General features: G+C 37.3%; 1 protein-coding gene across 2 annotated transcripts in view; it reads left to right on the forward strand.

Annotated features, from left to right (window-relative positions):
- TNRC6B (trinucleotide repeat containing adaptor 6B) overlaps nt 1–17,113 on the forward strand; it is a 134,566-nt gene that overhangs the window by 23,382 nt on the left and 94,071 nt on the right. The window contains exons 1-2 of one of the 2 annotated variants that reach the window (XM_074144286.1): nt 10,836–10,877; nt 16,707–16,774. In XM_074144286.1, coding sequence (XP_074000387.1) covers nt 10,836–10,877; nt 16,707–16,774 — 110 coding nt within the window. Of the gene's footprint in view, nt 1–10,835; nt 10,878–16,706; nt 16,775–17,113 lie in introns of those variants that run through there. The other variant, XM_074144285.1, reaches the window with a different exon arrangement.

Here is a 17,113-nt window from a genome sequence, read left to right on the forward strand (position 1 = left end):
TTTATACCCGTATTTAAGTACCACCAATCCTTTTGCACCCCACGTAGTCTATACTGTTTTCAAAAATCCCATAATTCGCCTATTCTTTGCCTTCACAAGAAATGATTATATTTTTTTTTTTAGCCTGTAAATATCTACAGAAGCCATTGTCTTCTAGCATTTTATTTCCTGTGAACGTTTAAGAGGGACTCAGAACACTTCATATGTTGTCAGCTCCTTTGAAGCTCTTCTCTTAAACATTGTACAAGTTGAGTCTGCAACTCATAGGTCTTATGAGATTAGTTCATGCTGATTAAGCACATTCCAGCTACTTCAGTGAGAATAAGTTTGATTATATCATATATGAGGTCAGATTAAGGCCCTGTTCTTAGCCTTTGTTCTGAATAATTCATTTCTAGCCAAAAAGAGATTTTTGCAGGTGATACAAAGATTGAAATCACTTTTTATGGTGATTCGTAGCATCTTGTTTGGGCTGCCTCAGCATAACTATGGAAGAAAAGCGGGCAAGCTTTCTGTCTTGCAGTTACTTCTTCAGTCTTGTAGGACTTCAACAACAGTATTAAAGTTATTGTTTTAAAAGGTGGAGGAATAGTGTGGAACTTATTTTTATACTTTTGTGTACAAACATGAAATATAAGCTAAAACCCACTTTATGTTCAAATGCAAAGACCCAGGCCTACATGCTGGAATGCCTTGGTATCAGCTACACTTGAAGCATTCAAGTGCAAGATGCTCAGGGGTTTAGTAGATACTTTACCACTGTTCAGAATTTCTCTCTTACTCAGTTTTGATCCTGACAAGAGGTGGGAAACCTACATATGGACTTCTTGCAGAACGTGCCTGTTATCACTTCACCTGAATTTAAATTGAAAAGCACTTGAAAAAGGAGATGTGGAAAATTGTCTTTAAGCTCTGTAGCCAAATCCATTCCATGCTGTATTATATATTGCCAAGAAGGGTCTTTGCCAAAATGTCACCTAACAATCACTTTTGACACTGTCTTAAGCTGATCTCAAGTTGCAAATTGATCTGTCTTATTTTCCGTAAGTATGTGTTGAACCTGAGAGAAAGAAAGTAAATATAACAACTTGTAGAGATATCTTTGTTATATTGATATCAAGGTGTTTTGTCTTTATTTATCACCATGGAAAGACATGCTCATAATTTATCTTTGTAAAGCATAAGACTCGCTACATGAAGTTCTGTATCTCACAGTGTTGATACCCGACTCTTCTGGCTCCACAGAACAACAAAGCAAAAGGGGTTCCTGTTGATAATATTGCAGGAAAAGCAGTGGTTAGAATAGTAGTCTCCATTACTTAAGACTGCGGATCCCATGACCAGTTATCAATATTTGTTTCCAGAGTCTTCAGTTAAAAGAACATTTAATTGATAGAGAAGATGTTACTCGCTTTGTTTTTTATGTTCTTTCCCAGTAGCATGGGAAGAGGCAGCATGGTAACACTGGCAGTCCTAACCACTAAGAAGCCTTGGTACTTCTCTTCTTGAATCACTAGCCTATAACTTGAGGAACTAAATTTATTGTAGATTGAGGTATACTTGAATGAAGTACTCTGGGGTGTCAGGAACGACACCAAAATCATATTTCATGGAGATACCATGAGCTTCAAGATACAAAGATCTGGATGCTGCAAGAATTAACTTCCTTGTGGTGCCAGTCTGAAAATAATCTAAAATGTTGTACATGAAGACTCTTATCATACACTGAAAATGAATGACATATCATGCCTTATTCCTTGTGAACCGGTTTGGTTCTATAACTATTTCCTATTTTCTGACATCCTAGTCTTTATAGTATTCTGAGATATCAAGACCAAACCTTGAAGAGAAAAGGAGATTTCTTTCTGTTTCTGGAAAAGAAAAAAAAAGTGCCTCACGTAGAGCTGAGCAGGTCAGTTTAAAGACGAAATATATATGTGCTTCAAACTAATTAACATTATGTGAGGTATGATTAGAAAATGTAATCCCTGCAGTCAGGCATCATGAAAAGCAATAGTCTTGCTTGGACTCCTGCTCCTTGCTGTGGCACTGCTACAAAAGTTGGCCTTCATGCTTTCCTTTGCCACTCTTGGGATGAATGACAGGAATACAGTGGCAACTTCTTGGCAATTTAGCTTAAGGAAAGTTACTGATGGACTCAGTCCTCACTTTTTTGTTTCCCCCACTGCTATTAATGAATACATTTTTATTTCATTTTGTAAATTATTATTTTTTAAATATTGTGGTGGTTGAGTAGTGCTCTTGTTCTTCTCAATTATATGGCGGAACCTTCTACAGTTCTTCCCTTTAGTTTTTTCGCAGTGTACCCTTTGGTCATTCATCGGATTGCTTTCCAGCAGAGTGGTTTTTGCACATGCTCTTTCTTCTTCTCCCCCCCCCCATCTCCTGCCCCATAGACTGCTTTTGGAGAAACTTACTATCTCAGTAGTTTTGTTGCCAGGGTTCTTCATCTTAACTGTTTCCATTGTTTGATCTCACAGTTTCTTCCTTGTTGTCAGACTGTCAGAAAATACTCTTTCTGTTAATGTGGCATTAACATGGTAAAGACAGCTGGCACCTCTCAATAGTACACTCTATTCCAATAATTATCTAATATTAGTGCCACAAAGAGGGGAAACGACCTGTATAGAAGCAAGCTTTTTCAAGTGAGTGCAGAGTTTTTAAAAACATAGCTATTTTTGGCATTTTAGAAGTCACGTAGATGTCCTGTTTGACAGGAATGTTGGGTTCATTTTATCCATATGATCTGTCAGTGAGTATCATACAGCAAAGTATCCTTTCACTTTATGAAATAGTTGGGGGATGAGGTGTCTGGTTTCTGGCTTTTCAGGGTCTCTCTTCTTCCCGTCACAAAAAAAAAAAAAGGAAAGGAAAACATTTCTACTTGGAACCCCACACTCTCTACTGTTCTTTAGATTATGATTTTTTTTTTTTTAATTATATTTTGTGGTAGGTAATTTGCCACTAATGATTCCTAGGCTTTTTCCATTAACAGCTTTGGTACTCTGAAAATATCAACAAGCACTGCGCTTCTTGTTTGTGACTAATTTCTTTTCAGCTGTTTTCATCCATCTGTTAAGGATTACTGCACAGACAACACTTAAACTTTGTTTCTCAGTTGTTCCTTTGCTGAAAATATTGCAGGAGGAAGCTAAAATTTTATGCCTGATTTGAAGTATTTTTAGATTTCTTTCAATATTGGCAGGAGTTTTGAGCATATGTTTCAAACTTCAAAAAATGCAATTAAAATTTTCATGTCAAATGTAAAATTTTTCCCTACCCTCCTTGTTGTTCCTTCATCTTTCAAAGTAAAAAGCTGTGAATTTGTGGGGAGGGAGGGACTTCGACCTAAGTAATTTATAGAAAGGTATTTAGGAGTCGTGGTTTTGATTCAGTCTTGTAGAAGGGAAAGGAGGAAAAATAGCTAGTTCTGCCCCTTTAATGCTTTGTATGATAAAAATCTAGGTACACAAGATTTTGATGAAAAACATGACTGCACGGAATTTCTAATAATGCTCAGCTCCTAATAAGTACAGGAAGAGAGAAGTTTCTGTACAGTATGGTGTTAGATAAATATATTTTTGTTCAAAGTTTTCATTAGTATTTATAGAAATAATTATTGATCTAAATAGGCAGTCTAGAAATTAGGCTGCTTTTCCGTACTCTGGTGCCTTTTTCAAAAACCAGTGACACAAACATTGAGGTTTGGCCTGTTGTTCAGTCTCACTGTCCACTACAATTTATCAAACTCTCTTGAGGTTCCCTCTTAATCTTTATTTTATTTCAAGTTTTCCTCCCTGCTGTTCTTATCTGTCAACATGAATCTTCCCCTTACATTACTGCCTGCCTGTTCTCATCCTGGTTAATTCTTATTTTTCTTACATCTTGGTGTCTTAATTGTGAACTAGCATTTTCCCTTCTGGTTAAATCACTCTTCAGAATTCTGTTGGTATTGGCTATATGTTGGGGGTGTGTGTGTTTTGTTTTATCCTGAAACATTCACACGGAGGTGATGAAAAGGTTAAAGAGTATATGACACTCAAGCTTCTAAGCTCTTGCTTTTATTTCATTTATGTTGAGAATAAAAAACCATAAGCCTGCCTGAGTGGTATTTGTATTTGATCTGTTAGGTTACATAGTTTAATATTTATAAATAGAAGTTCAATATTCAGAAGACAGTGTTGTTAGGAGGGAGGGTTGCCAATCAGGACATATCTTTCTTAAAAGCTTGAGTTTTCCACTAACTGCATTTATGGGTAAGTTATGCTCTGTTTTTGATATGGATGTTGCTTGATGCTGACAATAGTGCAGAAGTTAGGCTGGTGCTTTCATTGTGTGGGATTTAGAATTAATAGAGTAAAAAGGAAATCTTAGTAGAAATCTTAGTTGGGTAGTTAAGACAGCATCCAAAACTTTGATGCCTGTATCTCTGGGGCTTATAATACTACTTAGTGACACAGAACTGGGTTTCTATTGAGATGGCACTAAATAATGTAAAACATTCAGGCTGAAGTCCTATACAGTAGTGAAATGGACAAAATGCTTTGTCACTCTAATTAAAAAAAGCTGTTTCCCAGTCTAGTACTGGCCTGGTACATGGTGCTTTCAGACTTGACGGTTTCTCTGCTGTATGAAACCCTGCTGCTCTTGAAAATTTTGGCTTGTTATGAGGAGGTGAACTTTCAATCTGAGTGTACTTTCTTGTGAATACCTGACAAGTCAGAGTAGGTTTCAGTTTACTCATGTGGCTGTTGCCTCTCACTTGGGTCCAGGAAAGTTCTTTTTTTTTTTTTTTTTTTTTTTAAATCACTCGCTATTTTTTCAGAATGCATTAGTTTGTTCACGTTTGCTCTCTGCTGGTTTCTGTTCCCTGATAATATAGGGTATGTTTCCATAATTTTTCTGCAACATGAGTTGTAGGAGCAGCTAGTCTCTCTAACGCTGACCTGCAACTATACTACGTTCCTAAAGTCTTTTAGAAGCAGAGAAATATTAGTCCATCAAGGGGAGCAGAAATTTTGCAGTAGTTTTTTCTCTCAGAACTTTAACACTGTGGCAAACAAAAGAACCTAATAACACTTTCCTACAAAACCCTACACGGTTGGGTCTTTCCTCAGGGTGGGGGGTGGAAGCTGCTTGTGAATTTATAGCTTTGAATTTCCAAATTCCAAGGCATTGTAGCAAAGAGCTATAATTATGGCATGTGGTTTAACCCCAGCCGGCAACTAAGTACCACACAGCTGCTTGCTCACTTTCCCCACCTCCCAGTGAGATGGCGGGGAGAATTGGGAGGGTAAAAGTGAGAAAACGCGCAGGTTGAGATAAAGACAGTTTAATAATTTAAAGGGGGGGAGGGGAGGGGAAACAACAACGAGAGAGAAAAGTAAAACCCAAGAAAAAACAAGTGATGCAAAACAAAAACAGTTGTATACCACCAACCAACCGATGCCCAGCCAGCCCCTGAGCAATGGCAGCCCCTGCCAACCTCCACACAGCCCCCCACTCCACTTTTATTGTTAAGCATGATGTCATAGGGTATGGAATATCCTTTTGGTCATTTGGCGTCAGCTGTCCCAGCTCTGTCCCCACCCAACTTCTTGTATGGCCCCCCAGCCTACTTGCTGGTGGGGCAGTCTGAGAAGCAGAAGAGGCTTGACCCCTGTGTAGGCACTGCTCAGCAGTGACTAAAACATCAGTGTGTAGCAACAGTATTTTCAGCACAAATCCAAAACATAGCCCCATACAAGCTACTGTGTAGAAATGTAACTCTATCCCAGCCAAAACCAGTATAGTGTGTTATCAGGGTTTACAGGCTTTATAAAACAGCAGTTAAAAACAAGGTAAGATTGTTGAGGACTTTGCAAAAAAGAACGTGGAATTAAACAAGACAGGGCTACTTGAACTATTTTAAAGGAATGCTGTTTATAGCCTAGCTGCTTGGACATTTTGAAAGAAATTCAGGATCAAGTGCAAGATTTTGTAATTTGTTCTCTTCAGCAGCAAGATGGATTACTCTTTTGAAACCTACTTACCCATAGTGAAGACTAAGATTGCTAATATATAGGTACTAAACTGAAAGATGACTCTCTCATTTTTCTGATATCTGAATACCCTGAAGTGCTTTTGAAGCAGAAAAGAGAAGGTTAGTACAATGTTGTATTTTCTTTCCCTTGGAAAATAACATTGTCTGTCAAATTGACTTTAAGATCTTTAAGGGCTGTCGTCATACTGTCCTTTGATCCAGCGTTTTCATAGGTATGGTTCATGTGGAGGTTATGTAATGGCATGGAACGTCATTGCAGTGAACAGTGTGTTTCTTAGATTTCTGAAGGAAGAAACTTTTCAGTCTTAAATAAAACTCAGTTAAAACTCACCTTTTCCATTCTTTTAAAGCTTGTTTCTTTTTCATAAATGTTTTCTTGTTGCTTTTTTACTTAACCAATAGCATCTCTTCTTTGGTTGATCACAGCAGTTTATAATACTTTGCGAAACAAAGAATATTTGCTTAAAAATAGAAAAAAAAGCAGTTCTGCATTTGAGAGCTGACGTGGTATAGTCGTGCTATGATTTTGGAGACACTCGGGAACACTGCTTTGTGGCTTTGCTAGCAAAGTGTGTATTGTTCTTCTCGTGCAGGTGTATTATTGGCACACAACTTGAGGGGTTTCTACCTCTTCAGAATATTGCCTTTTAATATCTTTCCATTCTGTGTTGGCTTTATATTGTTGACAGTAGTTGTAGTCCATGTCAATGTGACATTAATTAGAGCTCTATATAGTCAGTCACTTAATACAAAATCTTGTAGATGCAAAAGTATTGATAAATGTTTTCAATCTTACTGTCTTATGGCAGACTGAAGGGATAGGTATTTAAGGAGAAACTTGAGACACGGACAGTAAAAGCTTACTTTACGCTTCCAAATCATTTGTAGTCTGATTAATTTGGCTAAGTCATTCAAAGGTGTGGAACTCACTGGTCTTGTTGACTTCATACGTTTGCAAGACTTTGTACATTTGCAGGACCCTACAAAGACAATTTCATTTTCTGTTTGAGCTAGATGGGTAAGAAATTGTTTCAGTTCCTCAAAATTTCTTCTTCTCTCATTGGGTGTGGAAGAAGTGGATATGGGCTTTGTGGAGAAGACCTTTTTTATTACTTTTATTTATTCTTAACACTAAAAATAGTATTGATGGTCTTCATCGTTACAGTAGATAAGAGACTGTGTGGACAACTAAGGGCAGTTGAACTTGAAAGGCATTGTGCAATATCAGTTCCCTTGAGGGAAAAAGCAACATTAAAAGCATGTCAGCATTTCCTATCACTTGTATAAAGTCTGTTTACCGAGACACTTGGATAGTAGACAAGACAGTGTATTATGAAGAAGGGAGAATGTAATAGTTGTCTACAGGTGCGTTAAGCTTGTGTGGAATTGGGTTGCTAAGAAATGTTATAGAAGTACTCTGAAATCATATTGGTAGCTTTCAGCAGGTACAGAGTTTCCAAGTGTGATTCCTGTGGCATTTGAGTTTTTTGTTTGAGGACAAGTTGTAATGTATGCAAGCAAGAAAAGCGCAGGTTCTGACCCGGACATGAGTGGGTGTTTTAATGGTTTGCTGATCTGTCAGATATCTAATAATTTTAATAATCCTGACAAATTTGGAAAAATTATACAAGCAAGCGGCATTATCAGTGGCTGCCTTGTGACCACAATGAGTTCGGATTTTCATTCTGATAATTGGAGAAACTGGAAAGTAGCTGTTCACTGTGAATGTGAATAGCCTGTATTCGTTCTCCTTCTTGACAGTGGGGTCAAAAGTGGATGCCTAATACACCTTAAAGCAGGATTAATGTATACGTATAACAGAATTGCTCTCAGCCTCCAGCTGTTTGTTGCTCAAGAACTTTCAGGGCCACTGGCAGTTTCTGTGTTTAGAATCCTCACAATAGATCTCTGTGAACTCAGAAAAGAAAGTTAGTTCTTCTTTCTCTTCCTTGCCTGTCTGGTTAGATCTTGTAAAGCAGAATAATTCAGCACCTCTTTGTGTGTGCCTGGTTTATTTCACTTTCAGTCACTTCTAACAAACAGCAGAAAAAAGTATTTGTGGCAGTGAGGGTGATTGAATGTGTAGTGCAAAAGTGTAGTTTAATTTTCAGTAATTCTGATTATCACCTGCTTTCTTGAGCCATTAAAAATTCTTTTTGTTGTTTGTGCCTGTTGTCCTTTTGTAGCAATGCATCATCTAGCTTTCCAAATCTAAGTGGAAGAAAGTTAACATGTTTTTCTCTCTTCTCTGTCAGGGTGTTTAACATCAAAATAACAGCCACTTACAGATGTCAGTTTAAACTGCTATAACTTGTTCATGTGTGTCTGTACCATAAATAGTAAATTAGCTGTAAAATGAGCTGACTAAATGGAGTCATTGGTCTGCAAAGTAGTGGTGGTGGGTGAACTGCTCAAGGGCTTTTGGGTCAGATTTTTCCCCTAAATGGAAAGTGTAAAAGGTTTGTTATGGAAGTGTAAAAGGGTTTTCAGAGTTGCAGAAGATCACAGGAATTCATGACTTGTTAAATGTTAATGATCTTTAGCTGAAGAATAATTCAGAAAGTTACTTAAATAAAAGATGGGAATTACTCATGTCTTACTAAATTCAGATTTTTTTCTGAGATCTATACTAAGTATGTACAGAACACACTAAGAAATGGATGGAGTGCAACTGTAGTGCAGGATAAGAGCACTTTTGCTTACATTCAGAATGCTTTATGCATTTTGTGTCTGAGATTGCTGAACTATTATCCAAAGCTGCCTTGGCAGCTTCAGAGTTGAAGTTTTCAAATGACATTTCTAGATACCCTGTCATACCGTAACACGAGTGGCTTACATACTTTGGTGGTTGAAGGTGTTACTGGCAAAACAGTATCTTGCTGCAAACTACCAGGTAGTTCAAATTACCTTCCGAGCAAGATTCAGATGAATTACAATGTGTGTATATTGAAATGCTTTGCAGCTAAGTAATGTGTTTTAAAAAAATGATTTTTTTTAATCAAGTAAACTTTCTTATCTATAAAATATGCAATGTGGCTGGGGTCCTGACCTTTTTAGCATTTCCAAAGTGTGAGTGTTGTTTTCATGATATTCATAAAACCATTTGTTTTAAGATTAGCATGGAATTCATGTTAAGCTCCTGGGTATTTCACAGAAAATTAGATAACATAAACAGTTTTAAAATTACATAGAAAATGGGCCATAGGTTATTTCTGCAAGTGCGGGTGATTAATTAGTGACAGTTGGAGGTAGAAGCAAAACTTCTAGTCTTTTAACCAAAGCTGCAGGTTTGGTGCTTATTTAGATGAAACACAGATTACATATTGTGAGTTACATAACTTCTCTGTTCTTAATGATTAATTGAGCCCCCGTTGATAATCTGTCCTATTGTTCTGTAAGGATGATGCACATTTTAATGATGGTATAAGTTAATGTGTTGGCATTTATAGTTAATGTTGTAATGTTTTGTCGAGTCAGGAATTAAAGTACCATTAGGCTGCCTATACCAAACATAGATATTAGATTAGTGATTTTTAAAAGTAACTATATGCGGTTTAAGTGTGTTAGCATTCAAAATGATTAGCAAGGAGTACTGGATGTGATATGTGATTTAGCAGAAGTTAGTAAGTTTTCACTTCTCTTTTTACTAACAGGAGAACCAGGTAGGACTGTGTGATGGTAATGACATTGAAATGCTCAATCTAGATGCTGATGAGAAACTGCGAGAATTGTGAGTAGGCTAGGAGATGGTTCACATCTTGTGTTGGTATTTTTTGTATATCAAGACTGCGCTTAGGCAAAATTGAGAGGGGGAGAAAAAAAGGTAGAAATAGGTTCAAATGAAAACTTAATAACATCACAATGCTGTACAATTAAGCAAAATCCTGAAAGAGACCAAAAATTCGCTAACTTCTCATTCATATCTTGTCTCTAAGACTTTCCTGTGTTGTTCACAAAAATACTTTGTTCTTTCTTATATTAGGAGATTTTTCTATTCTTTTCTTTCTTTTAAGTTAAAATCATTGTTTCTAAGGTGTTTTTTTAATGCTTTCATTTCTGCATTGAAATTAAAGTTTAATCTAAAAAGTATATTTTGGGACTAATCTTGCTAACCAATTTGTGCTATTCTGTGCATATTGTTGATGCTAGCTTAACACTAATTTATTCTGAAGAAAATTATTAAAGTGTTAGTAGCTAAATTGTATTGATCTTAATAAAATAAATTCAATTAAAAACTTAATTAATCTGTTGCTAATGAGTAAAATTTTCCCCAGCGCAGTTTCTCCAAAGTGCTCATAATACAGCCAGGGAGAGAGGTTACTCAGCTTTCCTTTCATTTGGAGTAGTGATTACATTTGTGTTAAATCTCAAGTTGTCTCTGAGAATTCTGACTAGTTCTTCTAACTGCTTGGCGTTATAGGGCTTCCACCACTGTTAGCAGTAGTCACTAGTAACTAACTGCTTGGATTTTGACCTTTAGGTTGTGCAATTCTACTTAAAGCAAGTATTAGTGAGACAAAAGAAATGCTGATGGCCTGTTTGCAGTAGCGCTGTTGCTGTTGCTGGTTGGGAAGGTGCACTGGTGTTAAAGGAGTAGTTGTGACAAAACACCAAATTTATCAGTCGTAAGCTGGGCCTGCAGTAGGCTGTGTTAAAATTAGCAGGTAATAAAAATTGTCACAACCTGCAGAAAGCAGCTTTTGACCTTGGCTGGTCCTCACCTGAGTCTAGTTGTACACGGGGTAAGGTTTTCAGTTCACGTGTGCTTGAGATGCTAGAGAATAAAAAAATCTTAGAAGAGTCTTCATCTCCTGTTCACTCAGGTGGCTGGTTGCAGTCTTTTTTATAAAATAGAACAGAAAAAAACCCACAAAAAACTCACAGATAAGAAAAGGAACTGTTCAATGAGTGGGAAAATTGAGCTGCATTAGTATGTTTCTATAAGTGGTGAAGACAAAAAGACAAAATACTGTTTAAAATTAATAGCTTTTCATAGTAAGTATGGGATTTCTTACAAGCATCTGTCTCTTCCTGAGAAAATGTTTGGTTTTGCCTATGCTCTGGTCAGTTTTGGTGGACTGGGATAGCTAATGAAGGTGTTGAATTTTGTTAGGAAAATGTGCTTTCTGACATCGGGATTCAGGAAATATTAGGCTTTTGCCCTTGAAACTTTCTGACCCTTCAAAGTGTGGCTGACTTTATCTAGGAACTCCAGATTAGGTTTAGTCATTAATCAAATCCATTAGGGTCTCATTGAAGATATTTTTAGAAAGAGTAGTATGAAACTGTAGTAACAGGTGTTGTGCTTCTGAAAAAAAAAGAAAGTAATATTTTATTATGTCTAAGCTTTTTCTGGTATATTTCATTTTCTAAAAACTAAATATTGAGTGTGTAATTGTGCTTTTTTTAACTTAAATAAAACAAATTGCTTTTTATTATTTAGAACACTTAATATACAAACTTCTGTCCAAATTTGGATATTCACAGTTGCCTGGATTTTTAAGTATATTTTTATTTGAAATAATAAAATACAGAGTTCAACAACTTGTGGTTCCTTTTTAAAAAACACAGGTTTTCTATTGACTTTCACCCCTGCTGTTTAAGGTTCTATTTCTGGTTCCTGCTTCCAGCTGCCAGGATCTTGAAGCCTTCTCCATTGCTTGCCAGGAGAAACAGGTGTGGAGTGCGCTTCCTTTGATTTCTCCTCTTGGAATCAATGGCTCCCTCTGCAGTCCTTTCAAGAGAGACTAAAGTGTCTCAGATCCTCGCTGTTCCACCTTTTCTTCTTTCCTTGGGAGGGAGGAATACAATAGGTACAAGAGTTTTGTCTTACCTCCACCTTCCACTCTTTCTACATACTCAGGACAACTGCATTTCCTCCATATGGTGTAAGTCAAGAGAGACTAAAGACTTGAATAAGCCTTTTCAGAATGCTTGCAGTTACCCGGATCTGTTGTGGTTGCTGTATGCTGTGTATGGCTGAAAGTTAGGGGGGACTCTGGGCTCCAGCTTCCTTCAAAAGAAGAATAAGAGAGTGCTGATGCGATACAGTGATGATAAAGTGAAGAGAAACTGAGAGACTTGCGGGGAAGAAATGTGCATAGGAATTTTATGAAAACTGTGGGTGGAGAAGAAAAAGAAGAATATTTTCAGCTAACTGTGGCTATTATCTCAAAAATAACTCTTTGGATCTCAAAAATAATTAATGAATAGATAGCCAGGCCTAAGAACTAGTTTTAAGAAAATGTGAACAATGTCTGTGGAATTTTACTGGGGCAGTTTGCTCATTGTTTTCAGGAGGCTCTTAGTCAGATGTATCTCTTTGAAATAAGATGAACTACGCAGTAAAGTGATTTTTACTTTTAAATGCCAGGGAAAGCTGGGAATTGATATTACTTTATATGTTTTCCTAGAATTTTTAGAACACTAAAACTATGTAGCATTTTCTAGGGAAAAAAAATATTAAAACTGCAAATTTCAAAGTGAAAAATACAGATCACTGATCATGAAATTGTTTAGTATATGTAGGCAAGCAAAAGAAAATCAGAGGCAAGGTTCTGCAAAGACGAATGCAAAAATTGCTGCACTAGATCAGGCCCTTGGAATGAATTTATATGTAACTTCCCCTTTCACTTTGTAAAAATGATCTCATTGCCAGAAACGGAAAAACCTGTGTTCTATTGTTTTGTAATCCTCTAATACACAAATAAATCTTCATACATAAAGATAGATAAAACATAAAATCCACAAGGAATTATGAAGTTTGGTGTTGCAATCTATGTTTTTACAACTAATTTTTTTCTCTGCTTAATAGCATATTTTTCAAATAACTTCTAAAGTATTTTTCTTTGACCTTTCTACACTGAAGTGCGGGTTCTTGCCGGGTTAGGAATTTGGTAGGGTTTTTTTTCTCCTATATCTTACCTCTCAACATTAAACCAAACCTGCTCTTGTGTTCGTAGGATTGCTGGGAAATTCAGGTTGGAAGGGACCTTGTAAGGTCTCTAATCTCACCTCCTGCTTAAAGTGGGGTGTCAGCTATGAGGTCAGATGAGGTTACGAGGGATTTTATCCAGTCTGGCCTTGAAAACTTTGAAGGAAGTAGACTACAGAACTTCCCCAGGGGTATCTGTTCTAGTGCTTGACTGTCCTCCTGGTGAGAATGAGTCACCTCATGTACGGACTGGACTTCCCTTGTTTCAACTTATGCTCACTGCTTCTTGCCCTGTCACAGGGCACCAGTGTGGAGAGCCTGACTCCTTGCTGACCTCCTTGTAGGCGCAGGCAGGCTGCTGTTAGGTCTCCCCAAAGCTGTCTCTTCTCCATGCTGAACAAGCCCAGCTTCTTCAACCTCTCCTTGTAGGGAAGGTGCTCTGGCTCCTTGAGCATCTTGGTGGCATACTGCATCACTTTATGGATGTATTTATTGTACCGGAGGACCCAAAACAAGGTGCATTAGCCTGTATCTGGAATAATAAACACTGAGTGGAGCCGATAATCAGTTCCCTCATCTACTGGCAAGGCTCTTAATAAAGCCTGGGATAATGTTGACCTTTCCTGCCAGGGTACACTGCTGGCTCACGATCAGCTTGATATCTGCCAAGACCTTTTCCACAGAACTGCTCCCTAGTCAGTCTCCAGCCTGTATTGTTGCCAGGGGCTCTCAGGTGCAGGGCTTTGTGTTTGTCCTGTCTGAATTCATACAATTCCTGTAGCATCCATTCCTCCAGCCTGTCTAGGTCCCTCTGAATGGCAGCCCTGCCCTCGGAAAAGTTGATTGAACCTCTTCACCCCAGTTAAGTATCTTAAAATTCTGGCCAGAGTACACCCTACCGGCCCTTCAAGTTGTTGGTGAAGTTGTTTAATGCCCTTGTCCTAGGGTAGACCCCTGCAGCATGCCACTTGATACCAGCCTCCAGGTAGCATAAAATCCAGTAACCATTATCCTCTGAGCCTGACCAGCCAATTGTTTCCTACCAGTCTAGTAGTTCATCCATTCTGTAAAGACATCCAGCTCACTAATACTCAATGTCTTGAATTTCCCATGTCCTCTTTTAGTGTCTTGATGTATTTTGTTAGCTTTTTTAATAAATGGAAACCTACCAATTAATCTGTAGTTTGTGTATTGAACAGTTTCTGCGTTCATAAGTACTTTCTCACTCTGTAATTAATTTTCTTGGTGAACTTCTTGTGAGAAACTTAATGACTGCCTTCTCTAAGGTACACGAAGCCCAGCTCTTTTTTTTTCAATGCTGACATAATCATACCATATCTTCTTCAGTTTTTCACAATGCAGATTTTAGTAATTTCAGATACTTCTACCTACTGTCTGAAGCAGAGCAAGCTGATTAACGTTTCTTAAGTAGAATGGGGGTTTCTGGTTGCTTTAAAAGAGATTATGTCTAGACCTACAATCTTGTTTCTAGCTCAGGTGATTTGTTGTTCTTAATTATTTGCCCACTTCTTTGAAATGATAATTTTGATAGATACGCATGCTAGATGACAGTGTGTCTGGAACACTTATGTCACTAGCATTCTTCATATAAAATTCATATTAAAGTAACAGTTTTATTGGCAGTACTTCAGCAATTGCCTTGTCCAGGTGGTGATCTACTAGATGTTCCCATTCTCACTCAAATTTCTTGTTTATGATCCAATAGGATAATTTCCCATTCCTTTCGAAGTTCTTTTTGGTTTTAAAATCATTCCCATTTTATACTTCAGTTTTTATGATCTCTCTTTTTCTACAGCTTCATTAAATTGAATATCTATTTTATATGGGAATCTTGTTAGTTTAGCACTGTACATGCTGTATGTAGTGCTTTACTCCCAAAGGCTGTATTTCATCTTTCTTCCCAGCACTGGCCACAAACTGTTCCCTTGCTTACTGTTCATATGAATTCTACTTGTCTCATACAAGCAACAGGATAAAATACAGGATTTCAGGTTGTGCAAGGGTCTCTTAAACATTTACCATCACTCACAGAACCATGCTGTTTTGTGATGTGGCTACAGATGTGTAGCTATTTTACCAGTTGTCACACTTGTGTTTTTATACCCACAACAACAGAATTAGTGGAACAAATACCTTTTTCTTCAGGTAGATAGTTTTGAGTCCAGATGTTAGACCTCTTGAGAATTGGAGATGGACTGAGGTACAAATAGGTTTCAGTGTGTCTGATAAGGCAGGAATGGATAAAAGTCTGAGTTAATTACAAAACTATAATGCAAAATTTTCTTGCTTTCAAACATTGCTTTTAAATGAAGATACTGTTTTGACTGTGGGTCTCATGGGTACGTGTTTACAAATGTGAAATTACCTTACACGGATTTGATTGACTATCTGTCTTCTGAATGTCATTACCACCAGCCATGAGTTTCTCGGTTCATTTGTGGTTTTGCTTAGGGCTGTGTCTGTGCAGGCGAATAATGTAATTTCTGTTATCCTTGTTACATGTCAATATACAGTTAATGTTTTTTCAGTATTTTTGACCCGTCAACAGGATCAATGTACAGATGAGTATACTTGACTCTTTTGGGGAGAGGGTAGGGGCACAAGTGGCTGCTGGATTTTGTTCTGTTTGGGGTTTTTTTGGCTCCTTCAAAGTCTAACCAAACCATGTTACCTTTACTGACTGCATAGTGCTTCTCTCTTCTTTCTAGTTTAATGTAGTGGATCATGGATTTGTGTATGATTATGATTTAGTTGCTTTGTTTTATGGCTTATTGAGTATTGCGGTGTGGCCTGTTTGCTGGCTTCAAATGAAGTAGAGCATTGCTAGCTGTATATCTGGATGTTTATATAAAATTCTAAGTGCATGTGTTGAATTTTTGTATAAAGAGAAGAATATTTTGTTACCTGTGCAAGAAATTCTGGCTAAATGAAGTAATTAAATGAAGAGTGCGTAATTAATTAATGATCAAATATAATGTAATTCTTCCTTCTGTCCAAAGAAATTACTGAAAATGTATGCTAAAACTGTATTTTAAAAGCAAACAATTAAACAGAAAACTTCCTTAGTGCCCTTGGAATCTTTTAACATGTGAGCCAAAGGAAATGCCTACCTTATGTTGTCATTGGAACAGCATCTATTTGAGATTCCCTTAGGCCTCTTTTTTACCCTGCTAAGTAAGCTATGCGTGTGCAGTGAAAGTCTCTTTTTCATATAAAAGTTATTTTTCACAAGAAGTACTCAACTTTCACAGCAGTTTCTGTCTGTGGTTAATAAGTTTCTTTGAAAATTCTGATTTTTCTCCAGAGTTGTTGATAGACGTAACTTTTTTTAAATTCCTGCTTTATACGTAAGGAAGAAGCAGTAGAAGCCATACTTACTCAGAATGACAAAGGAAGCCCCTAACAGAGCAAAACTTAGAACCTAGATACCCTGACTGATAGTCTTCTGCTATAGCCATTAAATCATTCTTTTTCCCTTGCAAGATTTTCTGAAAATTGTGCTATAAAATGATACTATAGCAATGGGGTTGGTGATGTACGTATGTTGCTAAGAAACTACATGATCTGTTCTGGACCAGCCACTGTGATAAAGTGGCTGTCTTAAGTTGTTGCGTATGGAAAAGGGCCACTTTAGGTGATGTGCGTTTTGCTCCACCGATTTCTGACCTGCAATGCTTGCCTTTGCAGATGGAACATGAGGATTTTGTAATGGAGGGGCATGGCAAGACTCCACCTCCTGGTGAAGAAAACAAACAGTGAGTCACACGTTTATTTAAAAAGGGCCTTACCATAGTAAATGGTGTGAAGCACTCTTGTTTAAATGTGCTGGGAGCATTGGTTGTTCTTTTGGTGCTTGCCCTTTTGGTTCCTTAAATATCCATATATAATAGTGGATGGTGGCTTCAAAAAAAAAAAAAAAGCAGGATGCTGACTTTCTTAAAAGCATAGAAATATGCATTGCAATTTCAGAAGATAATTCAGAAATTGTTGTAAAAGGGATAATCATTCTGGAAGATTGGCACTGAAGTAGTGAATTTGTACATGGAATTTTTATACAGCTCTTAAATAATGTGAAATGTGATAGAACGGGCCTT

The sequence above is a fragment of the Numenius arquata genome, chromosome 2 (assembly GCF_964106895.1).
Source record: "Numenius arquata chromosome 2, bNumArq3.hap1.1, whole genome shotgun sequence".
Taxonomy (NCBI): domain Eukaryota; kingdom Metazoa; phylum Chordata; class Aves; order Charadriiformes; family Scolopacidae; genus Numenius; species Numenius arquata.